At 55.5% G+C, this 27,309-nt stretch overlaps 12 protein-coding genes across 12 annotated transcripts; 6 read left to right on the forward strand and 6 right to left on the reverse strand.

The window, feature by feature from the left end:
* Nucleotides 1-153: 153 nt before the first annotated feature.
* PG986_005735 (uncharacterized protein) lies at nucleotides 154-450 on the reverse strand (the record flags this gene model as incomplete). Its single annotated transcript, XM_066841957.1, has 1 exon — nucleotides 154-450. One exon carries the CDS (start codon nucleotides 448-450, stop codon nucleotides 154-156), a length of 297 nt encoding a protein of 98 aa, XP_066701819.1.
* A 726-nt stretch (nucleotides 451-1,176) lies between these two features.
* Nucleotides 1,177-3,122, reverse strand: PG986_005736 (P-loop containing nucleoside triphosphate hydrolase protein; the record flags this gene model as incomplete). The annotated part of the gene is made up of 2 exons (XM_066841958.1): nucleotides 1,177-2,186; nucleotides 2,279-3,122. 2 exons carry the CDS (start codon nucleotides 3,120-3,122, stop codon nucleotides 1,177-1,179), a joined length of 1,854 nt encoding a protein of 617 aa, XP_066701820.1.
* A 2,473-nt stretch (nucleotides 3,123-5,595) lies between these two features.
* On the reverse strand, nucleotides 5,596-6,822 carry PG986_005737 (uncharacterized protein; the record flags this gene model as incomplete). Its single annotated transcript, XM_066841959.1, has 3 exons — nucleotides 5,596-5,661; nucleotides 5,740-6,029; nucleotides 6,723-6,822. The coding sequence occupies 3 exons, from the start codon at nucleotides 6,820-6,822 to the stop codon at nucleotides 5,596-5,598; spliced, it is 456 nt and encodes a 151-aa protein (XP_066701821.1).
* Nucleotides 6,823-7,029: 207 nt separating this feature from the next.
* Nucleotides 7,030-8,118, forward strand: PG986_005738 (uncharacterized protein; the record flags this gene model as incomplete). Its single annotated transcript, XM_066841960.1, has 1 exon — nucleotides 7,030-8,118. The coding sequence occupies one exon, from the start codon at nucleotides 7,030-7,032 to the stop codon at nucleotides 8,116-8,118; it is 1,089 nt and encodes a 362-aa protein (XP_066701822.1).
* Nucleotides 8,119-8,713: 595 nt separating this feature from the next.
* PG986_005739 (uncharacterized protein) lies at nucleotides 8,714-8,971 on the forward strand (the record flags this gene model as incomplete). Its single annotated transcript, XM_066841961.1, has 1 exon — nucleotides 8,714-8,971. The coding sequence occupies one exon, from the start codon at nucleotides 8,714-8,716 to the stop codon at nucleotides 8,969-8,971; it is 258 nt and encodes an 85-aa protein (XP_066701823.1).
* Nucleotides 8,972-9,041: 70 nt separating this feature from the next.
* PG986_005740 (uncharacterized protein) lies at nucleotides 9,042-10,283 on the forward strand (the record flags this gene model as incomplete). Its single annotated transcript, XM_066841962.1, has 1 exon — nucleotides 9,042-10,283. One exon carries the CDS (start codon nucleotides 9,042-9,044, stop codon nucleotides 10,281-10,283), a length of 1,242 nt encoding a protein of 413 aa, XP_066701824.1.
* Nucleotides 10,284-10,736: 453 nt separating this feature from the next.
* Nucleotides 10,737-12,067, reverse strand: PG986_005741 (2-nitropropane dioxygenase; the record flags this gene model as incomplete). The annotated part of the gene is made up of 5 exons (XM_066841963.1): nucleotides 10,737-10,845; nucleotides 10,920-11,096; nucleotides 11,155-11,240; nucleotides 11,331-11,477; nucleotides 11,552-12,067. 5 exons carry the CDS (start codon nucleotides 12,065-12,067, stop codon nucleotides 10,737-10,739), a joined length of 1,035 nt encoding a protein of 344 aa, XP_066701825.1.
* Nucleotides 12,068-12,625: 558 nt separating this feature from the next.
* On the reverse strand, nucleotides 12,626-15,579 carry PG986_005742 (uncharacterized protein; the record flags this gene model as incomplete). Its single annotated transcript, XM_066841964.1, has 6 exons — nucleotides 12,626-13,353; nucleotides 13,404-13,871; nucleotides 13,915-15,056; nucleotides 15,115-15,200; nucleotides 15,288-15,380; nucleotides 15,541-15,579. The coding sequence occupies 6 exons, from the start codon at nucleotides 15,577-15,579 to the stop codon at nucleotides 12,626-12,628; spliced, it is 2,556 nt and encodes an 851-aa protein (XP_066701826.1).
* A 1,214-nt stretch (nucleotides 15,580-16,793) lies between these two features.
* PG986_005743 (kinase-like protein) lies at nucleotides 16,794-18,171 on the forward strand (the record flags this gene model as incomplete). The annotated part of the gene is made up of 4 exons (XM_066841965.1): nucleotides 16,794-16,861; nucleotides 16,954-17,050; nucleotides 17,166-17,843; nucleotides 17,905-18,171. The coding sequence occupies 4 exons, from the start codon at nucleotides 16,794-16,796 to the stop codon at nucleotides 18,169-18,171; spliced, it is 1,110 nt and encodes a 369-aa protein (XP_066701827.1).
* An 803-nt stretch (nucleotides 18,172-18,974) lies between these two features.
* Nucleotides 18,975-20,091, forward strand: PG986_005744 (uncharacterized protein; the record flags this gene model as incomplete). Its single annotated transcript, XM_066841966.1, has 3 exons — nucleotides 18,975-19,230; nucleotides 19,297-19,950; nucleotides 20,006-20,091. The coding sequence occupies 3 exons, from the start codon at nucleotides 18,975-18,977 to the stop codon at nucleotides 20,089-20,091; spliced, it is 996 nt and encodes a 331-aa protein (XP_066701828.1).
* A 2,094-nt stretch (nucleotides 20,092-22,185) lies between these two features.
* Nucleotides 22,186-24,316, forward strand: PG986_005745 (uncharacterized protein; the record flags this gene model as incomplete). Its single annotated transcript, XM_066841967.1, has 3 exons — nucleotides 22,186-22,462; nucleotides 22,685-23,263; nucleotides 23,355-24,316. 3 exons carry the CDS (start codon nucleotides 22,186-22,188, stop codon nucleotides 24,314-24,316), a joined length of 1,818 nt encoding a protein of 605 aa, XP_066701829.1.
* A 1,475-nt stretch (nucleotides 24,317-25,791) lies between these two features.
* Nucleotides 25,792-27,096, reverse strand: PG986_005746 (fusicoccadiene synthase; the record flags this gene model as incomplete). Its single annotated transcript, XM_066841968.1, has 4 exons — nucleotides 25,792-26,326; nucleotides 26,396-26,670; nucleotides 26,731-26,759; nucleotides 26,820-27,096. The coding sequence occupies 4 exons, from the start codon at nucleotides 27,094-27,096 to the stop codon at nucleotides 25,792-25,794; spliced, it is 1,116 nt and encodes a 371-aa protein (XP_066701830.1).
* Nucleotides 27,097-27,309: the final 213 nt, after the last annotated feature.

Raw genomic sequence — 27,309 nt, forward strand, 5'->3', positions numbered from 1 at the left:
TAAAAGGGGTTCGGTGTCCATCCAAATTCCACACGAAAACGAACAACATATCATCAGCTTAGCCAAACCCAGCACCTCTCTCTTTTCTCCATCAACCTGATTCAACCCTTGAAGATGCGTCTTGCAGCTCTCCCTCTTCTGGTAAGCTCCGCCCTAGGCCTTGCCAGCGGCCTTGTCAATTGAGAGGACCTCCCCGATGGCGCGTACCTGTGGACCAACCACGCCAACGGTACCGTCACGGCCCTGCCGCTCAAGCAGCCAGACGCGGTGGCAATTTCTGTGAAGCCTATTCCACCCCCGGCTACGAAGAGAGCCGTAGGCCTGAGAAAGCGGTATGTCGACTGTTGGGGCACCGTGCTCGATCACCCCGGCGTCGACGAGGCCGTAGGAATGCTGTGGGAAATCCCGCATCGTAAAACCGGAATCGCCGCGGCCTTTCGACGCTGACATTTGATGATATTCGCAGGAAAGACTGGGCCGGAAGCAGGGGCCACGATCTCCAATCTGGCGATACGAACGCACAATTCAGATCTATCTCGCGTGGTAGTAAGTCCTGCTACGAAATTTCTATGCCCGGTTTACTCTTTCGAGTTCATGCCATCCATAATAAGAGCTAGTCGGGATAAGAATACTTCTTTTGGTACCTATAAGTTGTAGAGACTAATCCCTTGTATAGTGGTAGTTTACTACTGCATTGACACTCACCACTATCTGGGCAACCTCGACATCAAGGATATCGACTACGCCTTGAAGAACATGGACTCTAAGTGCAAGCGCTACACGGCCTCGTACTTTAAGTGGGATGGCAGTCCAGAGATTGTGGGCAAGGCAAATGTGAATCAGGCAGTTTGCTGCGGTGGGAATTCCTGTCGAGCGATCTCAAGCGGTGGCTGGATATAGCCCTAGTTTGGTCGAGTTATACCGGGGGATCTGTTATGCTTTGGAATGAAATTTGGTTTTATTCAATCAAATAAAACAAGATGATAAACAGATACTAGCAACCAGTACGCCATAAATAATTCCACTCGCTTGCTTGATGCATTCCAACCATTCCCCTATATACAAGAACGCCTTGGAGATGAAAAGGAGAACAAATAGCACATGTAGTACATATACGGCACGAGATCAACAGAAGCTGCTACCAGCCTTCAGTTCTCGATGCCTGTCTCACAGTAATCATGACGGTGAAACAGGCTGCTGCTCGCCCTCGTCCGTCTTCTCCGACCTGGGGCTGTCAGGCAAGCTGATGACGCCCTGTTCCCGCTGCTGCTGCTTCCGCCGCCGCGGCGCCTTCTCCTCACGCATCTGCCACATCCAGTCGCCGAACCGCTCGACCGCCTCGACGGGGCAGTCGAGGTGCACCTGGAAGAAGCCCTGCAGCTCCGAGGGCGTGATGCTGTTCTCGGGCACCAGCTGCGCGAACTCGGACGCCAGCTGGGCAATGGTGGTCGCCTTGCACTTCTCACAGCGGCAGACCTCGTCGTCCTCGGCGTCGCTTTCGTCCGAAGAGTTCATCCCTGACTTCTTCTCGGATATCTTTACGTAGCCGTCTTTCACGGCTTTGTTCGATGTGTAGATCGCGGATTTGGACTTGCTCTTCTTGTCGTTTTTGATAGGTCGGAACATGCGGACAAACATCTCCTCGCAGCTCTTGCGCGAGATGTAGCCGATGTAGATCTTCTTGTCGATGCGTCCGGGGCGGACGAGGGCCTCGTCCAGCTCGTCGGGGAAGTTGGTCGTCATGATGACGATGCGGCCCTCCTGCGAGCCTACGCCGTCGAGCACATTCAGGATCCCGGAAAGCGTGCATTCGGACTCCTTCCGCTTGACCTTGGGGTCCTTCTTGCCGTCGCTCTTCTTCTTGCTAGAGGATTCCTTGTCGCTCTCATTCTCGGAGTCTTCCGAGTCGGTCTCCTCGCGGTCGATTCCCGCGGCGTCAATGTCCTCCATCAGCACGATGCACCGCGACGGAAGGTCTTGGAACAGCCGCTCCAAATCGTTATCGTCAATGTGCGCCAGCTGCAACACGTAGAGGCTAAGGCCATATCGCCCTGCCAACACCGATGCCAGTGTCGACTTGCCCGTGCCTGGCGGGCCATGCAGAAGGTACCCCCTCTGGTAGGGGATGTTGCGCTGGTGGTATCGGCGCCTTGTGGCGGGGCTCAGATACTTCTCAATGTCGGCCACTGTGCGCTTGTGTTAACGGAGACATTCGACAAATTGTGTTGGCAGAGGTTATCTGCTACAATGTGCTTAGGATTCGGGAATATAAACTTACAAAGATCCTTCTTGAGGGCGTTATCGAGGTGAATAGAGGAGAGCGGGCGCACAGGGGACTTTCCCTTGAAGCCCCAGTACCGGTAGCCGTCGTGACCGTGGATGCGTATCTGCGGCTTCTTCTTGATCCCGGCCTTGGCCTGGGTCCGGCACATCTCGAGGAACTCGACGACGGGCTGGCTGGAGTGGCTGACGCAGGTGATTTTCAGACTGTACATGTGGGGCTTTCCGAAAACGTCGGTTCCCTCAACGTCGTCATCGTCGTCGCTATCGTCGGCGCTGCTGCCCTTCTTGCCCCGCCTGATGGTGAAGAACCGGCCCCGATAGAAAAACCAAGTGCGGTTGAACTGTGGCACGCACTCGATGGGCCGGTCGGCCTGCTGGCGGTCCTTTTTCAGAACCAGGTCGCCACCGGCTGCTGCTGAGCCCGAATCCGCATCTTCCTCCTCGTCATCCTCGTCCTCTTCCGCGACGATGGGAACGACGGCGCCCGTGCCACCACCACTCTCACCCTCTTCGTCGTTTACCGTCTCCCGGAATATATACGACTGATTATACCTCCGCGGCAGGATGGTTCCGTTCACCCACTCGGTCACGAATGTGCTCATCTCGTTGCTGCTAGGGATGACGACGCGGATGGTGGCGTAGTCCCGCAAGGAGTCTACGACGCTGCTGGTAGATCCCCGCAGCCACCGCAGGGTGCCGAAGGCGAAGGCTGTCAATGTGAGGATGGAGCTGAACTGTGTGACGTCCATCTTCCCCGCCCACTGGCCGAGAAGGGCCTGGAAGATGCCCATGGGTGTGACCTCCTCCAACGGAGGCAGGCTGGAGGTGATGTTCTCCATGACGGAGGAGAGGTGTGGTGTGATGCTCGCCTGGTGTCGCAGATAATCCACGATGGTGGTTTCGTCTCCTGTGTTCCTTTTGCTAGTGTCGTGATAGCTCGCGAAAGATGCTTGATTGCGAGATGTGACGAGACAAGAGGACTTGGGGTGTATTTGTACGTATGGAATGTGTTCTTCTCAGTTGGGCAAGGCAGGCAGCGAGGTAAGGGGAAGCTGGTATAACTTATACCCGATGCCTGGCAAACTGTGGATGTTTGCTGCTGCACAAGCCGATTGGTTTCCAGCCAAGCCACTGTCCTACTGTCCCGTCCTTGCAGCCCGGGTGTGACGCATCGGAGCAGATCAACTGGGCATTTTTAGTTTAGCGCTGGTTCGGCCTACCCTTTCTGATTCATCGCGCGGTGGATATTCGAAGGCTTGGAATCCTTCCTGACGTTAGTCTCTTGGAACTCCCAAACGCACCAACAACCATCATCAATTCCTCGGCTGCTCCTTTGGTCGCCTACCTGAAATGCCGGATTGCGGGTGCTTAGGCAGGCAGCAGCCGACTCACTCGGCCAGGGGCCCGCGACCCAGCTGCCAGCTGAATGAAGACAGAACAGACCGGGGAATGAACGAGGCTGCCTAAAATCCAGTTTGGGTCGCCCTGTAGCTCTGTGGAGCAGCGCGGGGACAGGACCTGCTCAGCCCTACCTCAATTGGCCCAGATACGTTTTAGCGATCCGCCAGGCCCTCAGGCCAAAGCTCAGGCTCCATCAAAATTGGGCTGCACTGCCCGTGAACAACGATGAACACTTGGAACTCAATGAGTCAGGCAACCATCAGGCTGCCCTGCCCTGGCCTGTCTGCTGTGCACCGTGGGATTGCCGGAACTAGACTCTTGCTGCAGGTTACCACAAGTCCTTTGCACCTGGATGCAACTGCTAGTTGTTCATGCAGGACACTCCGTCATCCTGCCTCCTTGTTCAGCTAATCAGGCCCCATTACCTGTGCAGCGCCTCGTGCATCTGCAGAAATGCGACGACACCCATTCTCGCCAAGACTCTCACGCCAGCGCTGAACTGCCGCAGTGAGGCGGGAGGGGGAAGCAACACCGCCGTTTCGATTCCTGATAGCCATGTGGATTGTGATGGTAGGACTTGTATCTCTGACTCTCGCCGTTCTGAGTGGCACAGAACAGTCTGGAAATGCCGATATCGTCGCATTCTTAGTCAGTTTATATGTGCTACCGTGAGAACGACACCGTCACATGCCGAGTTAGTCTCGGCATCTGCAATTTGCTTTGCGTACGTTCCACTGGTATCAACACCCCGAAACCTGCCTTCATTATTGGACTACGGGGAGACGATACCTACCCATACGGCATATGGTTTCTAAAGAATCTTCAAGACTAGGAGACCAACACAATGAAGCCGACGGGGTTACACATTCATTATACAGCTGCCTAACAGGACTCCAAACTGGGTTTCTTTGATTTATACACGTTGATTCGAACCAGGTTGAGAAACACCAGGGCATATGGGGATGAGTCCATCACTGGAAATGTGTTTTGGATAAATACATCATTTTACTGGTGCTAGTCACATATTTGAGTACATCTCAAGAATTGGCGTCTTTGATTCAGGAGTTACATGACTCTACCATTGTACCAAGAATTCGGGAAGTTAATCCTGTTGCGAGCACCGGTTGGCATGCCCCCTTTTCGAGTGGGGCGAGTACTCATTTCGCAGATATTCCTGATCTGTATAACGGAGCGGCTGTAGAATAGGGTCTAGGAGTTTATGGATATGTCTTTGCTCCATTATGGACCCGGGAAATGGATTCGATAGATATGCTTATATTGATATTGATGGGGGATTTCCTACCTTCTACTGCCATAAGGTCAGCGGTAGGTTTGCGTGGCTGTAGGCAGAGGAATATACCAAACTACTGGCACGATCTTGAAGGAACAACCCCCAAGTCATGACCAACCGGATGGATAAAAGGGCAGACTTTCTTGCTGTCGTTGCTCACTCGTTGCCTAATTCTCCTCTGGAGGATTTCCATTTTCATAATCTAGCAGGCTACGATAAGGGCGTCCAAACTGTGGCACGTACGCTACCATGGGATTGGCATATTTCAGATGGTTTTGAGCAAACTCCAGCATTCAACGCGTCGATGCCTTGGAGCGGAAGTACACTTTAGTATAATGGTAGTATTCCAGATTTCAGTATCTAGAGGTTGGGGTTGGAATCCCCGAGGTGTCATAATGGGGTTTCCTTTTTGCTTGCCATATATTTTCTTTCGGTGACTGCACGTGAAACACCTACCAAGTCTACTGAAATATTTGAAATCTCCATTTTGGTCTGCAAATAATCAAGAGCGGACACTTACTCAACAGGCCTACCAGCCCCTAGCAAGCCGCCGTCCGCAGACACGGCGACGCCGTTCGTGTTGCCGTTTCTCAAGCACAGGAGCGTCTTGATGCGCATGGTCACGTGGTGTTGACGAAGTAGACGGTTGGGGCTGTTGGCGCTCCGCAAGGATGCAGATATTGGCCCTGTGAATGAAAACGCAGTCAGCACACAAATTAGACCCCATTCGTAAGATGGGAAAATGCCAGGGGTTGTGCACATACCCAGCCAGATAATGATTTCCTCATGTAGTAATTCCCCTCGCGGTCCATATCAAGATCATTGAGCCCGATGAACGGCTGCTCTTCATGCTTGTTCAGGATAGTCGTCCGATCCATCGTGGTCAAGTTGCTGGTCTTGAGAACTAGCAGATACGGATAGTCATGCTCGCTATTCTCGCCACCCGGGGCGCCCCATTCTACAAAGAAGAGCTGGGACTTTTCGGGGATGTAGCAAGGGGCTTCGTGGATTTGGAAAGACAGGACTTGGAGCTGCTCTATCGTCGTGTCGGGCCCTATTATGTCCGAAGCGAGGGTCACATGCAACGAAGCTCGTTTGGTTAATTTGTTGGTTACTGCATTGAACAGTAAGAAGATGTGCTGTGCTATAGTATTATCACATGGCGGCAACCCTGCTGTCAGAGACTTTTTGGCTGCTGATGGCGCATCGAACGCCGAGCGGTTGAACTCGTCAGACTCGGGATCGTGGTATGCGACTGGAGTCTTTACGATAGATTACCACGCGGCCATACATTGCTCTGCAGGATCGAGAAATCATGTTACTTGTGATGCTTCGATGGACTACTAAACTTGTACATGACGCAGCCAGCTGCTCGCGATGCGATGCAGTTGTGGCAGGTGCGGTGCGGGATGCCCCGCAATGCCAAGCTGCGACATTACGATCAAAAAGTCTCCGGGGATCTGCATAATAACCCTTTAGGAAACGAGTGCGCCAATCAGGAGCCAGCTGGAGTCCGGGGTCGAAGTAACGGTGAAGCGTCAGCTGTCAGGGGGCCCTAGCAGACCTGTCGTCGATGACAGCAAGTGACAGCTCTTGTTCTGCCCGCTGTCTTTGCGACCTTGGAAGCTGAGCTTAGGGCGTGTACCTCTCTGAACGCCTAAGCGGGCTCCTAACAGTGGATGATTCGTTCACTGGTGGGTGGCTTGGTGGCGTAGCGGCTGCGCCCCACTGAACCCCTCCAACTCACCCAACAGAGCGACGTTCATCAGCAGCTTATTAGGCTGCCACCTTGATGAGAGACTCGCAAAACTCCAGACAATCGACTTGCTCTTGGCTGCCTCATTCATCTCTATATCTTAGCGGATTGAACCAATCTCAGGCACCCATTTCATCCTGTGAATCGGCATCATGGTCATCAGAAAGCTTTACGAGCCTGACATGGCCGACTCTGACTCACCGCCACAGCAAGGCGGCGAGAAGCAGAAGAAGCCTGAGTACTACGGCTCACCCTTGCCACGAATTCCCACGAACCCGGGATCCCCCGTATTCATCCCATGTCCTCGGGCTCGGTATCCGAAGACAAGCCAGCTGACTATCCTTACTCGCCGGACCAGCTGTCTTACCCCTCATACGTGCGAGGCCACTCCTACCAGCAGCCAGCCCCGGCTCCGGTCTCGTCCCCTTACGGCTACGCCGGCCTGCCCACCCAGCCCACCAGTCCGAGTTATGCCACCCAGCAGTATCCCCAGCAGCCAACGTATGCGGAGACTCCGGCAGCCCAACCTCCTTATTCTCCGCAGCCGGTCTACTCCCCGCAGCCTGTGTATTCTCCGCAGCAGCCTGTGTATCCGCAGCAGCCTGTGTACTCCCCACAGCCGCCTCAATCCCCGCAGCCTCCATCCCAATACCCCTCTCAACCGGAGTATGCGAGCCCCCCAGCCCCGCCGCCGTACAGCAGCAGCGTCTATGGGGACATCCCTGGCGACTTCAAGCAGGAGAAGCCTGCTGCGGACGGCTCCATGCCCCCGACCGCCGATGAGGAGCGCGGCCTGATGGGAGCCATGCTAGGCGGCGCGACCGGCGCCTTTGCCGGGCACAAGGTGAACCACGGCTTCTTAGGCGCTGTAGGCGGCGCATATGCCGGCCACAAGCTGGAGGAGGCCTGGAAAGACCAAAAGCAAAACAGTCGACCCACCTCCAGTAGCAGCCAGCAGCATCAACCGCCGCCACAGCCCCAGTACGTGGCGGCCCCCGTCCTTGCACCCGCGCCCGTATTTGCACCGGCCCCAGCGCGCTCGCCCTCGCCGAGGCCCGAGCCGCCCCAGTTCGGCAACTTTTCCCTCAGCTCGGGGCGGATCACCATCGACGGCGACTATGACCTGATCGCCGACTGCCGCACCCTCAGCGGCCAGCAGCGGCTGTCATCCATTTCGCTCAACCGCTACTTGACCAACATGGACGGCCATTTCCGGTGGTCCGGCGAGGAGCACGGCAACTTTGGCGCCAGCGCCCGCAATGTGCGCCTCGTCGACTGCAGTTTTCTCGAGGCGGAGCTTCGTGCCATGGATGGCTCTTGGCGATGGGACAGGATCCATCTCGATGAGAGAATCATGAACATTGATGGAGACTTGCAGTTGAATTAGAATGGGACTGTTCTTTAGTGTCTATATATACTTGATATAGGCCAAGCTGATGGCAAATTCTCTTCCTCAATGCACAGGTTTTGAATAAAATATATCAGTATTCAACTTTAAGTCACCAAGTGGCCGAAGCCTCAATGACTCTAGTGCATCCTCGTGTACTACCCAATCTATTCGGGTGTCTCTCTTCTTCGGTTACAAGCCTTGATTCTGACGGAGGGAAGACTTATTAATATTGCAGATCTGCACATATATAACAAGATGGGAGAAGTTCGGCGGTTTCGGTGGCGCAAGCAAAACTGGTTTTATGATGCGGCTTGCTCTAGTCCCCGATTCGAGTGGCACTTCTCACGTCACACGGCACCCCGAAGGCCGCAACATGCTTCCTTCCAGGGGAATATCTCAAGTGTCTACATGGCTATCAGTTAGTGGATTACTTTGGCGCGGGGTAGTTTGTATCCCGAAGTTCACATGATTATCAGAGCGATATAAGGACGGGTGATCACAATGCATTCATGTGAACTGCCTGAAACAATCGCAAGTATCCAGTAGTCTCCTGGCTCTCAGTCTATCGAGTAGACTCATTTGCGTGATAGCAATGCCCGCTACAGAGAACCACCCTTGGACTCTCTCGTCTCCGGGCGTATACACCCAGACGCACGACTCGTTCGCCCAGTTCTATGCCGACTGGGTCGCCCGCGAGTCGGAGAGCGAACGGACAAGTCTGATCGTCGCCTCAGTCGTCAAGATACGCGCACGCTTTCGCTCCTCGAGTGATACGCACCCCGCTGGTCCTCGAATCAATGACGATGAGATGCAGATGCGCCTCAAGCAAAGCGTGGGCGGCGATGCGTAACGACCACCCGGGCCTCGCTGTCGAGTTCGGGCCCAGCTACAGCACGTACAAGGTCCCGAACCCAGAGGATATGGCCGCCCGGCTGGACGCCTCGTTCCTAGTCCACCCCGGTCTCGACGCGAGAGGACTCACTCGCTCGCTCAAGCGCGAAGCCCAGCCCCGTCTGCACTGGCTGCCCCAGACGGGCGAAATGGTGCTCACGATGCACCACTGCTACGCCGATGCGCGCAGCACGTGGGTGTTCTGGGACGCCCTCCTCGAGAAGGTCGCCAAGGGAGCCAGCCCTGCCATGCCAGATATCGACGATCCCACAAAGCCCCCAAATCTGCCCCCGGCACGAGACGATCTGCTCGGCCTCCCATCGTGGCCCAGTATTCAGGGGTGGCTGAAGGCCCACGACCTGCTCGCATCCGTGACGAAGCCAGACCTGGTGCTGTTGCCGCCTAGCACGATCATCCCGGCGGCGGGCGAGCCCAAGGACTGGCTCTCTGGGCCGGGCGACTTTGTTCGTCATTCTATTTCGGAGAGCCAGACTGCTGCCGTCGTGGCCGTCTGCAAAGCCAGAGGCATCACCGTCGCGGCGGTATTCTACGCAACGCTCGCGAGTACCACCCGCGCCCTCCAAGAAGCCGAGCGAGGCGGCAGTGGGGAAAGGCACGCCGTCACCTTCCATCACTTTGACGTGCGGCCATGGCTGCAGGCCACAGGCAACACCAATCGCGTTGGACTCGGGGTGGACTACCACGTCATTATACCGTTTGCCCTGGGTATGGTGATCCCATCACCGGTTGGGGCAGCGGAGACAAAGGGAGAAAACGTTGTCCAGGAGAGATCGTTGGATGAGCTCGCCCATGACATGAACGTGTTCTTCCAGACCACGAGACACGAATTCGGACAAGACCCTTCCGGCTTGGATGCACTGACGTACTACGTCCGTTCCATGTTCGTACCGTCGATCCCGGCGCCGAGCGCGTCCATCTTCTCGAGCGTCGGGGTGGCAGAGCACTTTATCCGAAGATCCTTTTCTGGGGGAGAAGAGGGAGAAGAGGTTTGTCTTCGCGACAGCCATGGCTGTGAGGGAGAAGAAGAGGATAGTTTCCGCAGCCGGGGCTCGACGTTGGAACTGGAGGTGGAAGATACCTACGTTATGACGCTGGGTGCGAAGCTCATGAACTGTGTGATGCTCCACACATTTAGGGGTAGGATATGGGCTCTCAGTGGGTTTGACCAATCGTACTTGCGAGTTGAAATGCTAGAAAGTCTGCTCGCTATGACTTTCCAAAAGCTTTTGGCGTGGCTGGGCGTAGAATAGCCACGCATAGGAAGTGTCTTTCGGGTCATTGCGCGCGTAGACGGAGACGTTGCTTACTATAGCGCGCAGGATTCGTTGTCCCTTTTCTTTTTTTCTTTTTCCTTTTTTTCTCTCTCTTTTCTCTCTCTCTCCTCTTTTCTCTATTTTGTTTCCTTCTTTGCGAGCAGTTATTCCGATAGTTATATCCAATCAGTAAACAACGTTACTTCTGTTTGTCAGGGCCCAGTCTCACATTGATACAACCTTCCAAGAAAGCTATTATTGGCAATGGAGACAAACCTACCGCTAATAAGGATGTTCCCACAACATGAGAATTTCCTGTCATAAAAATACGTTGCCTTACAAGGTTTCCCCTATCTGACAAGCCTCGGCGCCCGGTATGCAGGCATGCCTATAACAGCGAGAGTGCTGCTCCCGACCATATCATGCCACACTGTACAAACCAGGGATCATCTAGTAGTTGCCCTTCAGCCTGGCAATGACAGCCAAAGCCTCAGCTCGCACTTCGTGGACGGTCTCGCCAGCCGGCTGCAACTTCTTTGCCAGGCCAACTCCCGTGCCCCTGAGTAGCGGATATGTTAGACACCCGAGTCTTCCAGAGATAGGGTAGACACCAAGGTACGATCTCGAACTTACGCAAATGTGATCATTCGTTTTCCATCGCCCTCGGACATTGCCGTTTTGAATGATTCGTGCACGCGCTCGATAGGGACACCATTCGCAATGTCCTCAAGGCCCGAGTGCAATATCGTTCTGCCAGCATAGAGGTTGGACCACGTAGGGTAGCCCATGATGGCGTCGTTGATAGAGGACCTAATATCATGTTCAGCTCCGGCAACTAGGTAAAAGGCCGAGTTCTTCAGGAGTGTACCGTGCCGTGGTCGCGCCGCCGTCGCTCGTGCTTAATATGGCGTTCCGCACAAAAGAGCTAGAATCTGCCTCGGGGCAGGTCATGAACTATCACCATCATCATCATCGTGTCAGTAAACCCCGCCGCTTGCAGGGGCACAATCTCGAAGCAGCTCCCTGAGCTTCTGCCAGACTTACCCGAGTCCCCATCGCCACCCCATCCGCCCCCAACGCCAACGCCGCCGCAACCCCCCTCCCATCCACCACACCCCCCGCCGCCACCACCGCGACCTCCTTCCCTCTCCCCTCCCTGAACTCGTCCTCCCCGCGCAGCGCATCCACAATCTCCGGCACCAACGTCACCACGCTCGCCGCCGATGCAAACTGGTGGCCCCCCCGCATCGCCCCCCCTGCGCCACCACGACATCAGCGCCCTGCCGGACCACCTCCCGCGCCGCCTCGACGGTGCCGACCTGGACAAAGACCTTGATCCCCCACTCCGCGCCCGCCTCATGGAACAGCTCGATAAGCGGCCCGTACCCCGCGGGGTCCGAGCCGAAGAGCCAGACGAAGGCGGGGCGGTGCCTGCGGAGAACCGGCAGGGCGTTGGCGCGGTAAGCCTCGGGTGTGGCGAGGAGCGTGAGGAATCCCACCCCAATCGGCAACGGGGCAAGGATGCCATCGCCCCCGGCCGAGCCGCTGCTGCGGTCGCTTTCGGCGAGTATTCGGCTGGCGACCGCGAGATGCTCGTCCAGGGCGGCCAGGTGCGGCGACGTCGCGCTCGGGTCCATGCCCGCGGGGACCATGCCGAGCCCGCCGGCCTTGGTCACGGCCGCCGCTAGCGCCCCGTTCGCGACGGTGAACATCGGGGCGCTAATGACCAAGGGGCGTTCCGCGGTGGGAAACCACTTGTGGAGCAAGTTCCCGGAGGCCATGATTGATTGACACGAAAGATGTTGTCGAGGGATTTGTTACTTAACTTGTGTGCTATTGGTTTGCCGCTGACTGAGTAGGTTGGGAAATTGTTAAACAGAAAGTGAAGTTTACACTTTTATCGTCGACCCCGCAAGTAGGACATCGCTAGCTATATATCTCGTCTCACCTAAGCGGGTGATGGTAACCCGCAGATTTGGGTCATATACACATGTCGCCAAGCAGTGGCAACCAATAGAACTCGTGCTTGGGAGGTGGAGAAGCGACTTGTCTTCACGGGGATTCGGATGTAGCGATTTCACACAATGAGATTCCTGGTATGGATGCAATTCCCTATACTACGTACGCTGAATCTCCCTCATCGATGAATGGACATAGAAAACAACAGAGACAAATGAACAAGAGAATAAACAAACAGATCTTCGATGCGATCTTTCTCCCCTGTACACTTACTTACAGGTATGTACAGTTGAACTCCTCTCCCTTTTTTGCAAGAAGCCAATCCATAAACTCATAGTGGCTCACGCCACGCTGGGCAAACCTACGCCCTGGGATATCACTCACTGGCTCAGCGACTCGTACTTGCCACTGACAAGCTTCCTCACTGCCGGAACATCATGCCATTGCTCATCGGACGTCGAAGTAATTTCCCCAACGTCGGCGAATGGGTCGTCGTCGCTCAACTCCACTTCCTTGCCCTTGCTCTCCTCCAGTCGAGACACGGTAACATCCGCGATGTCCTGGGTCAGGGCTGTTTCGGAGATGTATTCCCATCGGGCTTCGACCGTGCCCGGCTGAGGCTCGATTCCGCCCTCGCCGACGATACGGGCCACTAGCTTTTGCCAATCTTGGGATGCACTCAGTGCGAGGTCGCCGAGTCGCCAATAGACCAGGTGCTTATCCTTCAAATGCGTACCCGCAGGCTTGGTTTGAGCACCCGAGGCTCTACCTTCGTAGGTCGCATAGATAACTACATTGTGCAGCGTAACCGTTTCGTTGGACGCGAACTTGAAGGCCGGGTTGAGCTTGTATTGAAGAAGCAGTCCAAGTTTGTCGCCTTGGGGCTTCCAAGCTTGGCTGACGATCAACGGGGCATGATCCAGGGGAGGGTTCGCTTCTTCGACATGTAAGCGGTAAGAGAAGCCAACAGTAGGTTGACTAGGCCGAAGGTGTGAAAGATCGAGCGTGAAGTGATCCGGTTGGTCGGGCGCGGTATTGGTAACAAAGATGCGGTTCGGGCCAATCGACTCCAGGGCAGGGAAGTTGTTGATCCGGATAGTTTGATGAGCTGTATGGTCAGTCTCACGATGCAACTGGATCGTGTGGAAATATGCTTACTAGGAGCGTTCGCTGAGCCGACCGGGTTGTATGAGAACGCGATCTCTCCACTAATTTTGGCCGACTTGATGTTTCCACGTTCAAAAGTCGCGGATACGGTTTCCATGAATGACGAGCAAAGGCCAGGCTCGTGCAGATCAGGATGCTTAAAATGAGCATGGTTGCCCAAGGAGTTCGAGGATCGAATGGATTGCGTGTCCGAAGTTCCGGTGACACTGGGTTCTGACACCAATGCCGAGGTTGTGGCAGGCTTCGAGAAGGCCAATGGGAGACTTGGCGTGGGCGGGAACGGGTTGCTTGCTGAGGAACCCTCGGAAACAGGCGCGGGCACGTATATGGTGTTTCTAACATCTCTGCGGCCGCGAATGGTACCGGTCTTGCGAGCTGGCATCCCCAACGCGGAGAGCGAAGTCGTGAACTTGGATAGAGCAGCCTCCCGCTCCTCCGGATCCTCCTCGGCGACAGGCTCTTTTTTGGATGTTCAACTTGAAGGCCGGCTCGCTCTCGTCACCGGCTGCTTCCTTCTCGGCTTCTGATATCGGGTCATGTCGCGTGGGTGGTATGGTGAAGCCTTCTGCATCCTTCTCGGCTTCCATCTGTGCTGGTGGTGGGCCGGGCGGGGGAGACACATCGTTCACGTCCATCGCGGTATTGGCATTCGTGCCATTGAGATGGGACGGCTCCAGTTGACTGGATGGTCTCTCAGCTGCAGCATCGCCGCCCACACCATTCGCGCCCTCATGGCTGGCTTTTCCGTTTGTCTCCGGCGCCTTGGCCGACTCTTCTGTCAGATCGGGGCGCTCTATGAGGGAGGAAAGCCTGTTGTGGGACTCGTTAAGATTGCTCGAAGATGCCCTAGGCGATATGCCGTGGGCGCTCTTCGAGGTCCTCGAAAATGCCCCCTTGGGAGGGGAGAGTTGACCGAACCCGCCGTGGACGCTTTGTCGCCGCCTGCCCAGCATGGTACCAATGCGACTACGGAGCTTGTTCTCGCTACCTCTGTCCTCCTTTAGACCCGAGTGAACACTTCTGTTATCTTCGGGAGTTTGAGGGACCGGCGGGATGGGCGGCGGTGCAGGAGACGACGAAGGAGGAGGACCGACAGTCGACGCTTGCCGAGACATGGTCGATCGTTTTTCTAGTTTCGGTCGGCCGGCCGTGGTTTTTGCGACAAATGCCTGGATCTCGTTGGCCGTGTTGAAGTCCAGCAGGCTATTGAGGACCGATTCGGCTTCGGACTGTTGTTGCTGTGCCTGCTCCCCCTCGTAAGTGCCATACTGGGTCAGGACATCGCGAAGCTGGTTTAGGCGTGTCTCGTCGAGGGCCTGCAAAGATTCGAAAATGAACGGGGCCTGCGACTCCCACTGGTTGGTGGCGGACTCGAGCCTGGAGGCAGCCTGGTCCATCTTGGCCGCACTGGTCTTGCCGGCTTTCTTAGCAACCGACTCGGACTTCTTTTGCGCATCGTCCAGCTCCTTTGCCATGTTCTGCAGGTTGCCCTGTATTGTCGTAATGTTTTGCATTTCCTTCTTCGCGTGGAAGGTCCGCAGTGGCACCTCGACGTCCTTTTCGACCTTGGCGGCGAAAAGATGATGTGACATGGCGATCGCTTCGGTGGAGAGCATGATTTTGTCCCATTGCGTTTGAAATGTACTATACCAACATGTCAGCTAAAGACACGCTTGCGCTGTATGGAGGTGAGCAGGCGTACCCTAATTCGGACTGCGCGTTGGGGACCCTAAATTGGGTGAGTTTCCGCATGGCTTGGACGTATTGCTCTTCGACCTTGCGACGTTCCTGTAGGGGGGTCATGGTTCAGCGTCTCGTCTCTAAGTAGCTGCAGAAGCAGGTGGCCCTGGAAGCAGCGGCGGGTTCAGGTCGTACCTGTAACCAGTCGGCAATCTCTATGTTGACCTTGGATATGCGCTTTACTCGATCGTTGAGGGCCTGGACGGCCTGAAGGGGCTGGAGGTTGTCCTGTGGTCATGGTAATGACGCCTGGTCAGCAAAAGGGTTTGCGGCAGTTTGCAGCAGCAGCATGACAGGATTGGTTTGAGCGGGATCGCTGTAGTGACCCGATCGCGAGGAATTGACCCAACGGCCGAGCGAGATTGGATGGGAGCAATGCGCGACTTACCAGCATAGCCGGGTACTCTACTCTCATGGAGTCATCCATTGCGACGGTGGTAGGTAGCTGCTCGGCTGGACAGTCATGTAAACACCAGGCGGGCTACGTAGCAGAAGCAAATGGTGCAAAGAGAGGCATAGAGATGGAGATGCGCCGGTGGATGGAAATGTGCAGTTAGAGAACGGAAGTTGAGGACGCGAGATGCGATGGTTGTTTCATCAGATGGGGTCAACGAAGCGACGGATGCCGTTGTCACATCCCAGCCAGCCTTGATTTGACAAGACAACAACTGTGACGCCGCTTGCTCGCTCTCTCTCCTTCGGCGACGATGGAAATAGATGGAGCTGGCATGCCCCCGGGCCGCAGTGCCCACTCTTGGCTGGTACCTCCAGGTTGCAGGGGCTATTATTGGACCGCAATTGAACATGCGATTGAATGGGCCAGAATGGGCACCTGACGCGGCTTTCACTCAGTACTCACTCAGTACTCGCCCTCTGCTAAATCTAATCTTAAGTAAGTACTTTTTAGTGGTGACGCCAATGCTGACAATTAATTTGAACCCTTTGCTTTCTGGCCAATGGCTCCCATCGCAATCTGATTCACCAGAGACATTCATGAACGTCCTTTCATTCGCGAACGGCCCCTCTCAGGCTCTCTCACGTCGAGCTTTGCAGAGGAACGGCAAACACGACCACTGGATCGAAAAAAGCTTAGGTTCAAGAGCCACTTTCGCCCAATCGGTAATGCGACGCTCCAAATGAAGCAAAGGATGGAGCCGAGGCTGACATCGAAACTGCACCGCTACGTTTAGCGTGCACTGTTCGGGCGCGCTCATTCATGCAGCAGCGTGGGCAAACATCCATTTGATCGGCTGAATCCCGAACGAACTGGCGGTCACAACCTGAGTAACCTGTCTCCAGCATGACGTTGTGAAACATGGCAGATGGAACATACATATGGATGGATGCTTGTATGCTATGCAGGATAACCACTATTTCTAGGTATTGCGCCGCTACAACAAGGCTGTCCTCTGTCTCCATCAGCAAAGGCCCCAAATAATGTTCTGTCGTCGTCTGATGTGCGGGTACCTTATTAACTGGGCGGCCTTTGGCCAAACCCCGGAAACCTAGAATTATTCGAGGCACTCCGTTACAGGCACTCGTAGAATTGACGCCCAACATTGTAACCTAGGGCGGAAAGGAGATAAGGTATTTGGCCCGCCATCCATCGCCAAAACAACCCGGGAGACTGAGATATTGGCCATGTCGTCCGAGCACGACTGGCGCAGTACTGTGTCCTCATTGGATCGTTACGAGAACATCCAGAAAATGTAAGTCATCCTTGGGATGCAGCATCTCAAATAAACGTTACCCTAGCATGGCATCATGCTGCATGAGAGCTCACTCTCACCCCGCACCGTAGAAAAACCGCGATTGAGACATCAGATCCCGCCCACACATCGGCGCACAAGGAAGCTTTTTCGAAGGAAAACGAAGCCTACAAGAACTCGTCTTCTATAGTAAGTAGTTCTAGGCGCCGGCACTATTGACTATATCCAACCGTTCTCTGCCCATTTCTGCCCAAGGCTAGACGCTGCTGTGGGCCATTTCAATAGACTAACTAACCCTGAACAGGAGGAATACAATGCGATCTGCTCTGCCCCTTCTTCAGATCAACAACAAACCCCAGCCTCGCCGCCATTTCACCAAGGCATAGGCGAACAAGAGAACCAGGATGATGCATCATCGCCGGGCATCACCATCGGGCCATACCACGACTGCCACCATGTGGCGGGCGGAGTGACGGCCGAGGTGTACAGGGCACAGGCCCGAGCGCTCAAGGTAATCACCGAGACAAGAGACATCGCGCCGCACGACCCATTCCGCGAGGCCAAGATCCTCGCCACGCTGAGCCAGACCTCTCACGTGGTCCCGCTGCTCGAGACGTTCCGAGACCAAGAGCAGCGGTTCGTGCTGGTCTTCCCCTACATGCCGCTGACGCTCGAGTCGCTGCTGGCCCGCCGCGACCCCGTGACCCGAGCGCAGACGCGGCGGATCTTCGGGGGTCTCTTCAGCGCCCTAAAGCATCTGCACACGCAGGGCATCATCCACCGCGACGTCAAGCCGTCCGCCGTGCTGCTCGAGTCGCCCGACGGGCCCGCGTACCTGTCCGACTTCGGCACCGCCTGGCACCCGGAGCTGTCCGTCGTCACGGAGCCGTCCGACGGCAAGATCCTCGACATCGGCACCGGTCCCTACCGCGCGCCCGAGGTGCTCTTCGGCGACAAGTCGTACGGGCCCCCCCGTCGACATGTGGGGTGCGGGCGCGATGCTGGCCGAGTGCTGCCGCGAGCCGCCGCGCCCCCTCTTCGAGTCCCGCGCCGTGCACGAGGACGGCAACCAGCTCGGCCTCATCCTCAGCATCTTCCAGACCATGGGCAGCCCGACGCGCGAGTCCTGGCCCGAGGCCGCGCACTTCCGGACGCCCCCGTTCGAAATGTACCGCGCCTTCGACGTCCGCGAATGGCCCGAGATCCTGCCCGATGTCGAGCCTCCATTCCGCGACCTGGTCGCCGCACTGGTCAAGTACAACAGTAGCAGGGCCACCGCCTCGGACGTGAGTTTCGCTTACCCAACTTGACCCGGCCGATGACTAACTTGCATTGCAGGCCCTCGAATTTCTCAGCTCGAGATGTGATTGAAGTGGCATTGTGCTGGCGTATCACCCACCGGTCACTTCGCCACCTCCCAGGAAGGGCTCAGCTTACATTCTTACATGTCGCCTCTTTTTCAATCCGGGTGCACGAACGTCACTCGGCCTAACTTTGGACTATCTTGGGAATGAGGCAGCGAATCTTGCGCGTTGCGACCCGTGGGGCAGCGAAACTGTAATTGCAGCGACAATAAGAATGGCTGCCTGTGCTCAGCGAGCAGTGATGCCTCTCGTACCTTTATGAATCCGTATGTCGAACCATTCAATTCTTAAGATGAATTCTACTATCCCAATGCATTGTTCCAATGCGATGTTGATATGGCATCATGGATCTGCTCCCGTTCCATCTGCCCAGGCTGTTTTTACTGCTAAATTACCTCGCAGAATGAAAACAAGCCGTACCCAGTTGAATACGGTAAACTGTAATCTGTTATTTTCATGAGGCACTGGAGACACCGAGGCCACTCCAGGTATCTCCGCTACCATAAGTTTCTTTCGGCATCTGAACGTTCTGCTTTTTACATGAAAACGGTGGCCCAAGCCGGTCTTCAATTCTCTCCCCCGAGTTTGCTACCTGAAAACCGCACCAATAATTGAGCAAGGAAAATTCCCACCCAAGTCGCGCGACTGCTCAGTACTTCACTGCGGACCAGAGAAGTATTCTGGAGACATTTTAGTATCCAAAACACCAGTTCTAGATTACCCTTCCTCAATATCTGATCATCACCACAATGGATATCCAGCCTCCTACCGATGTCAATGCCTCCTCCAACTGGCCTTACAAAACGCTTACCCGCACAGGATTATCGAGCTCTCCCCAGTCGTCGATACCCAAGCAATTCCTCCAAAACAGGTTGTGGACCTGTGACTTGCTGATGCAATATGCTCCCGACTGCGCCTTTGTCGGATGCCGGGTCGTCGGATTAGGCGACCAACTGCCCAGACAAATCGGAGTCGTTTACCTTCCCGAGCTGTCCACCGTCGGAAGTACCGCGACGCTAAACGCTGGTGCTAAGCGGGTGGCCGACAGGCTCGACGGCTGCTAGGTGACAGACAACCTTGAGCACCACAAAACGAGAAGACGGGGGCGAGAAAAAGCCCTTGACAAGGCCGTTCTACTTCGGCCAAAGTTGCGCGTAGACGCATCCGAGGTGGAACCCCGACTCGAAGATCTGCTATCGAAATGGAAAGTCGAGAGCGGCAAGAAGTTCTTGGTTCTGGTGGGCTTCAATCTCACTAGGGACCTCTGCAAGTTGATGCCAGGGTGGCCGGCAGCACTGAACTGCTTCGACGGCTGGGTGGACTCGGACTCCCGGGAGCTTGCCGTGGAGAAGGTTGACGTTCGAGGACTCGACGGCTATCACATGGACAAAACACCAAGCCTTTGCACCTACATGGTCGGCCTGTATCAGTATGATGACCGTCGCGCCAAGAAGCAGGCCCCTGCCGCCACAGACGCCATGGGGGCAATGATGCTTTTGCTGGTTGTTTGGAAGGCGTGTCGTGAGGGGACGACACCGTCTTTCCATACCACATATTATCTTCCACCGAAACGAGAAAAGGGCAAAAGGCAGAAGAGGATGGAAAAGAATGCCAAGAAGGAGGCAAAGGCTGCCTTCAAGCAGGCTACTATGCCAGAGGAGGCTTCTGGGTCCGAGGCGGCGGAAGCTTTCGACACTGGGTGTCTTTTCGAGAGTGCACCAGAAGGTGTGTTTCTGATCATCTGGCGGGCTGCTCAGAGGATACGGAACACGGATACTAGCTCCAAAACTCCGTGTCAGGGAATTCGCAATAACCGGTGTCAGAGCCGGGACTTTCACAGTAGATGTGGCATTTGGGGATACCTAACATTTAATTGAGCCAATCGAGGACTGTACAAAATCATGTTGACAGGCCAACCAAGGGCTACATGTACTGAGGCGTACCTAAGCCAGGCTGCTGTACGTGCCTCCCGTGCTGGTTACCTCTTTGAAACCCACACGACATTGAGACCAGCACATCGCGCCTTCCTGCCTTCCTTCACCAACCCGTCATACCACAACCACAACCACGCCCCTTCAAGCCACCTCTGGCACAGACAGCCACGCCTCCCAGCAATGCCCGCATCGATGCTATTTAGAATATCTTGCCGTCGTTTCCCGACAACCAAATATCAAGGGCTCCTGGTGTAGTGGTCGCATTGCTAGCGCACTCAGAGCGCAAGGGGCCGGGTCCGATCCCCGGGGTCTCCAGTCCATGTTCTTCTTTTGCAAGATCGTGCCCTGCTTTTTATTCTGATCATGTAGAGAGTGGACAGAACCCCATTTGGTATTAGATTGACAAATTGTCCTAGATGTGCTAGGGTATTTTCTTAGATATCGACCGCGGATTTGGAACGCATATTATGCTGCGGTCAAGCATATGCACACGGCAATGACTCAAGGAAACGATTATTTATTTGATTGCACATGTCTCAGCTTTCCCAGTCGGTGCTCGTTTGCATTGTGCAAAACACGTCGAATGCCTACGTCACTGCCTCCTCCGAAGTGTACACTTCTACAATACTCGCCTTCAATCAAATAGATGGTTCAATGAGTTTGTCCCAACTGAATAGGGGTTGCGATACGTACTGCGACGCGACATGTGTGGCGCACAATGTGGCTGGTAGTCGCAGCAGCCAGCTTATGACGGCTGTCGTCGCTGTACCACCCCTAAGTCGCAGTGTCGAAACCGCTCAATCAACTCTCACGAGCAACCTGTGCGACTCATGCCTTCCGACGTCTGGCCGCCGCTTGGAATCATACCGCGCCTTCATGCCATTGGGCGTAATACTGTGCATCGTTTCTCGGAATCCAGCGATAACGACTGGCGGTAAATGCCGCGCTTGTTCAATCCTACAGGCAAGTGTACAGGGCTGCGAACCGCAGGAACCCTTCCTACCCCTTTTTCGTCCCAGCCCCCTCAGCATAAAGGATAAGCTTCTAGCGATCAGACGGTCACTACGTAGGAGGCGAGAATGAAGAACAAGCCTCAGGCATTGAAACCCCAGATGACACTGGAGTCAAATTAACAAGGCTCCCTCATCTCAGTCACAAGTCAGTCTGAGCAAAAGCTAACCTTGCTATTTGACAGGTGTGGCTTGGACTCGGCTTACCCGTACAAGGCACCGCCAGCAATCTGCACGGCCTTAGGCCTGCGACATCTCTGGAAAGCCGAGCTGCGAACGAGGAATAAGGATGTATTTGGTTTGCGAATCACATAGACCCGCATTCGACGTCTCTCTGAAATACTACAGAACGCAATTTCCGAGTTTCTTCCTCTTACTGGGTTGAGCTTGTATAGATCGAACACCAGAATTGCATCTCTCTTTTTGTTGAACTCCCCTTTCCCGATACCGTCGTTAGTAACATAACCCAACCCGCGCATCGTATCACATTACTTTCGAGGCATGACGTAGCTACACGACAATCATCCGATCTTATATACATACGTTATGTCGCAGTCTTCTTACTGGCGCTTTTTGACTCGTTGCAGGCGGCGATTCTATGGTTCACGGATCGTGAAGTGTTTCGTAGGATGCAGACCAGTCTCTACCTCGGATGAACTCTAAGACAAATAAACTCCAACGGGCACACTGTTGACGTTGCGTGGGAATCTCTTTACGGACTTGGGGGTTACCTTGTTTGCACATGTCCAAGGCCTAATTCAAGTTTCGCTTCCCATAAGTGTCGATCCTCCGGTTCGTGTCCAGCTGCTATGCGACGTCAATGGAATTACATCATTTCTTCCTCCCGTTTCGATGTTCAGATTCCTTTGCCTATTTGGTCATCGCGTTCGTTTTTTGTTTCCAAAATGACGCCGTTGCATACCGGCGGGAACAGAGGCAAGCAGTGCCAGGAACTCTTCGTGCTGATCCCGTTGCCCTTCCTTAGCACATACCGCTGAACGCCCAAGGGACACAACATGTCGGAGCTAACTTTGAGGTATCCAGAGACCCACCCCGTATTCCAGCGCGAAAACGCTTCATGCTGCCGCCTGGTCCATACGAGACCCGACGAACTGGCAGAAACCGTCCCGGAATATGTTCTTTTCTCGTATGCCCGGACAGCAAACCCGCGAGATGAATTCGTTGAAATCACGGCCCGTTGCTTCGCCAATGCCGTGAATAGGGCCAGTTGGTACCTCTCTGATGAACTCGGGAAGCCGGAGGACTTTGACTCGGTGGCCTACTACGGCACAAGTACGGGAAACAAAGGCAAAGCGGGAGGTTCAAGAGACAAATAGCTGACGAGCCCCAAATGATCTGCGGTATCTTTTATTCATGCTAGGAGCGATCAGAGTCGGCTATAAAGTGGGCATCGCATCATTTCCTACGCTTGTCTCGTGCTCTTGTCTAATATCCGGAAATAGATGGTGTTTACGTCGCCTCGGAACAACCTAGATGGACACCTGAACGTATTAGAGAAGAGCGAGTGCGGCATCTTCCTGCTTGCCAGTGGTGTGTCGGCCCAGGTACAGCCTATTCTGGACAAGCGGCCGATGCGGACGCTCACCGTCCCGGAGCTGGACTGGTTCATGAACGAGGCGCCCGTAAAGCAGTACCCGTACACGAAGGCCTTCGGGGAGGCACGCAACGATCCGTGCGTTGTCTTGCACACGACAGGCTCGACAGGCCTCCCCAAGCCCGTCGTCTGGAAGAACGCCATGTTAAGTACCTACGAGGCCTGGCGGACCATTCCGGCCATAGACGGGTACTTGCCCCCGCCCGAGATCTACCAGACGGCCCGGCGGGTCTACACGTCTCTGCCCATGTTCCACACCAGCGGGCTCAATGCGGCCATCACCTGGGCCCTCTCGTTGGGTGTTACGCTAGTATACGGCGCTGCCCACGTGATCCCCAACGCCGACTACGTGGACGAGATCCATCGCTATGCCGACGTGGAAGGGTCAATGGGCGCGCCGTCCCTCTACGAAGACCTGTGTGCCCACCCCAAGATGTTGGTCCACATGAGACATCTCCATTATGTAGTGGCGAGCGGAGGTGAGCTTTCCTTGGCTGCGTTATAGAAGCCAAGCACACACGTGCGCGCGCGCAATTCATTCCTATCCTACTGATACGCGACGAATCTTAGCTCCTCTATCACGAGCTGCCGGTGACCAGATCTCCAAATACTCGCGCGTCATCAACAACCTCGGCGCGACGGAGACGGCCTGCTTGCCCCGTCTCTGCCCTTCGATGGCGGACTGGCAGTACTTCTACTGGCACCCCACGCACTCCGGCATCCAGATGCGCGAGCACGTCGAAGGCCTGTACGAGCTCGTGATCGTCCGCGACTCCAAGCTTGAGGCGTTCCAGGGGGTGTTCTACGCCTATCCGGAGCTCGACGAGTGGCCCATGAACGACCTGTACGACCGGCACCCGACCACGCCGTTCCTGTGGCGGTACCGGGGCCGGAAGGACCACGTTATCGTGTTCAGCAACGGCGAGAAGGTGGTGCCCGTCCTCATGGAGGCCGCGCTGACGAGCAGCCCGATGGTGAAGGGGGCTATGGTGGTCGGCCACCGCCGATTCCAGCCGCTGGCTCTGCTGGAGCTGGCCGACGGTCAAAGTCCGCCAGCAGGCGAGCACGAGCGACGTCACTTGATCCAGGAGCTGTCGCCGTTCATCGACGAGGCCAATGCGTTCGCGCCGGCGCATGCCCAGCTCGACCACCACCACATCTTCTTCGCCGAGCCTTCTCGCCCGATCCACTATCTCGGACAGGGCAAGATCCAGCGGCACATGACATTCAACATGTACAAGGACGACATCACCGCCGCCTACGAGGTGATCGAGAAGAAACGGGTCCCAAGCCCTCATCGGTTCCTCTCCGTGTATGAGTCGATAAACTGGCTCAAGTTGCAGCTGATCGAGGTCGCTGGGAAAGATTTGGATCCGGACGACGACCTCTTCAAGGCCGGGGGTGGACTCGCTGCACGTGATGACGCTCTCGCGGGAGATAGGAGGCATTTCCGCCTCCTCGATCTATCGACACCCTACTATCCGCCTGCTTGCGTCCTTCCTTGTCGACGCGGCGTTCGACCAAGGCTATGAGCGTTCCGATTCCACAGATTCGGTGGACAAGATGGAATCGCTTTTACGACTGTACACCGCCCCCTGCCCCGACGGCTTGAGAAGGAGACGCCGACAGCGCGGCCCGCCAACGCTCCCTCTCCGCGAGCCGGGGCCTCGCGTGCGACTGGGGCGCCAGCCGCGTCACCTTCCTGCAAGCCGACCTGTCGGCGCCGCTGCTGGGCCTGTACCCGGCCGTCCACCACCGCCTGCAGGCCGAGACGACGCACGTGCTGCACAACCAGTGGCCCGTCAACTTCCATTGGCCCGTCGCGTGCTTCGAGCCGCACGTCCGCGGCGTGCGCAACCTGGTGGACCTCTGCCTCGCGTCGCGGCACGGCGCGCTGCTGCTCTTCGTCTCGAGCGTCTCGGCCGTGGGCGCGTGGGCGGGGACGGGGGCGGGGACCGCGGAGGAGCCGGGACGACCGGTGCCCGAGGCGCCGGTCCGCGATCTGAATGCCGCAGTCATGGGGTACGGACAAGCGAAGCTGGTGTCGGAGCAGGTCCTCGAGCGCGCGGTCGAGACGTCGGGGCTGAGGGCGGCGGTGTGTCGGATAGGGGTGGTGGCGGGGCCTGTGCAACGGCTCGAAGGGCTGTGGAATCGGCACGAGTATATCCCTGCGGTATGCATGCACTTCGTTATTGTCCATCCGTCCATCTTGATGGCGAAAACATCTAACACGCAGAACAGCTGATCAATTCGTCTGCGTACCTCGGCCTCCTGCCCGAAGAGTTCCCGGGTCGCGACATCGTCGACTGGCTGCCGGTGGACATGGTCCCCCCTATCCTACTCGAGATACTGGACTCGCTCGAGCACTCGCCCGTCCCGGTCAACGCACGCATGCAAGTGTTCCACGTCTCCAACCCCCGACAAATCGCCTGGGCGAGCTTCGTCGACTACCTGTGCACGAACACCACGTTACCGAAAGCCACGTTACTGAAAGCCACGTTCGCCGCCTGGCTGGAGCGCCTCGAGGACAGCAGCCGCGAGTCGCTGCAAGATGTCGAGAAGAACCCGGCGGCCAAGCTGACGGAGTTCTACCGGCGGATATCCGAGAGGAATCGACAGCCCATCATGGATATGTCGAGGGCGGAAGCGGCGAGTGAGACGCTGCGGGCGGTGGGTGCTGTCAATTCGGAATGGGTGGCACGTTGGATGGAGCAGTGGGGATTGGCTAAGACTGAGTTGGTGTTGCGGTAAATATATTGTGTATATGTACGTATACAGGCCGTTCATGTAGTATCATTGTACACTTAGGAATCGGAGGAGTGTCGAGATGTACGACGTAGCCCCGACGTACGTAAAATGCACGATTTACATACGTTTTATAGTGGTAGTAAACAGCCAAGGGAGAAAAAAAACCTATAAACTACATAATCATGTATAGGCAATATTGCTAAACAAATTCCTGTTACCAAACCATCGTATTCCTATTCTTCCACAAGAATCCTACCTATTAGGCAGGGAGAGCGACCTTCCCTCCCATGTATCCAGTTTCCCCTCCTTGCTGGAGTGTCAAATCAGGCGAGGGGCCTATAGCTGGCACGCCGTTGCACATCCAAGCCCGCTGTCTCTTGTTGAACGCAACTTCAGGGTTGTACCTCGGACAGTTCAGGCTCCAAACCAGATGGCCCGAGATGCTGTACTTGATGGCCAGGAGATACCGACGCAGATCGCCGGACAGCGCCTCGCCGTCTCTGTAGGCTTCCACCGTCGCCAGATACTCGGCCACGTAGCCCTTGATGAGCTGGCGGCAGATCTGCATCGCCTCGCGGACGCTGATACTGTGCTCCTGCATCAGCACCCAGATGGAGTTGATGACGTGGTCCTTCCCCTGGTCCTTGGCCGCCTCGACCTCTTTCGGCCACGACCAGAGGTCGTTCTGGAGCCCGACCGCGATCCAGGCTGGTGCCACCAGGGCCTGGCAGCGCTCTAGCTCATGGTCTGGGATGCGGAGCGCCATGCCGAAGGTCACTACTCCGTACCAATACCTGTATCCATCCTAGATCAGGGGCTGGTTCATGCAAATATATAATGACAAGGGGCTGTGGTTTACTCACATTTCACCAACATCCTTGATGCGGTAGGGTATGTATTCGGCCATACTCTTGAACCGTACGTCGTGCTCCCGAGCCGACCCAGATTCAATGAACTGTGCCCATGCCTTCATCGTCGTCTTGGCACAGTCGGGGTCAATCGACAGCATCTCACTGAAGATCAGGGACTGGATCTGCTTTTTCCCGGCCTTCTCGTCCCCGGCGTTTGGTTGAGAACCAGATCGTAGTTGAGAAGCCTCCAGAAATCCGTTCATAATCTGGTTGTTCTCAGTTTGCCCCTTTAAAAATTTCAGCATGAGCGTTTTACCCTTGAGAAAAGCGTCCTTGGGGAAACTCACCAAATCGCATCCCATGCATTCGACGATATCTTTTTGGTTGTCCCCAAGTCAGCATACGTAACGGTTGAATGAACAGGGCTACTACGTACCATCATACATGAATGCAAACTCATTCGCGTAGGCAACTACTTCCATTCTTTCGGGAATACACTCGGGCATAACCACCGAAATGAAGCTGTACTCCGGTCCCAGACCGCCACGGTACCCCGTACAGGGACCTACGTGCCTGGCCCAGTCCTGGTGAGCTCTGATAGCGCCTCGATCCTCCAGCTCCGTAAACCTGCTCTTACGGACATCTATACCGCCACTCAGGCCCTCTGTCTCGTGGAGAGGAGGGTCAACGATCTCGGAATATCTGAACTCCATGTTGGCCCGTCAAAAATAAGAAAGTAATACTATTGGAAGAGCGAGAACGTTCGAGTCCTTGTCTACATAAGTCCCTAGTCGACGCAGTATGGATGGTGATTTGGTTCTAGTTGTAGCCCCCAGCATCGCCCAGCTGTCCCGGATCACTCCCGGATTCGCGGCGAGCCATGTCTTATTTTGCTCACTTATTCTACAATCGACCACTACCACAGT

The sequence above is a fragment of the Apiospora aurea genome, assembly GCF_038362705.1.
Source record: "Apiospora aurea strain CBS 24483 chromosome Unknown utg000004l_segment0_segment0, whole genome shotgun sequence".
Lineage (NCBI taxonomy): Eukaryota > Fungi > Ascomycota > Sordariomycetes > Amphisphaeriales > Apiosporaceae > Apiospora > Apiospora aurea.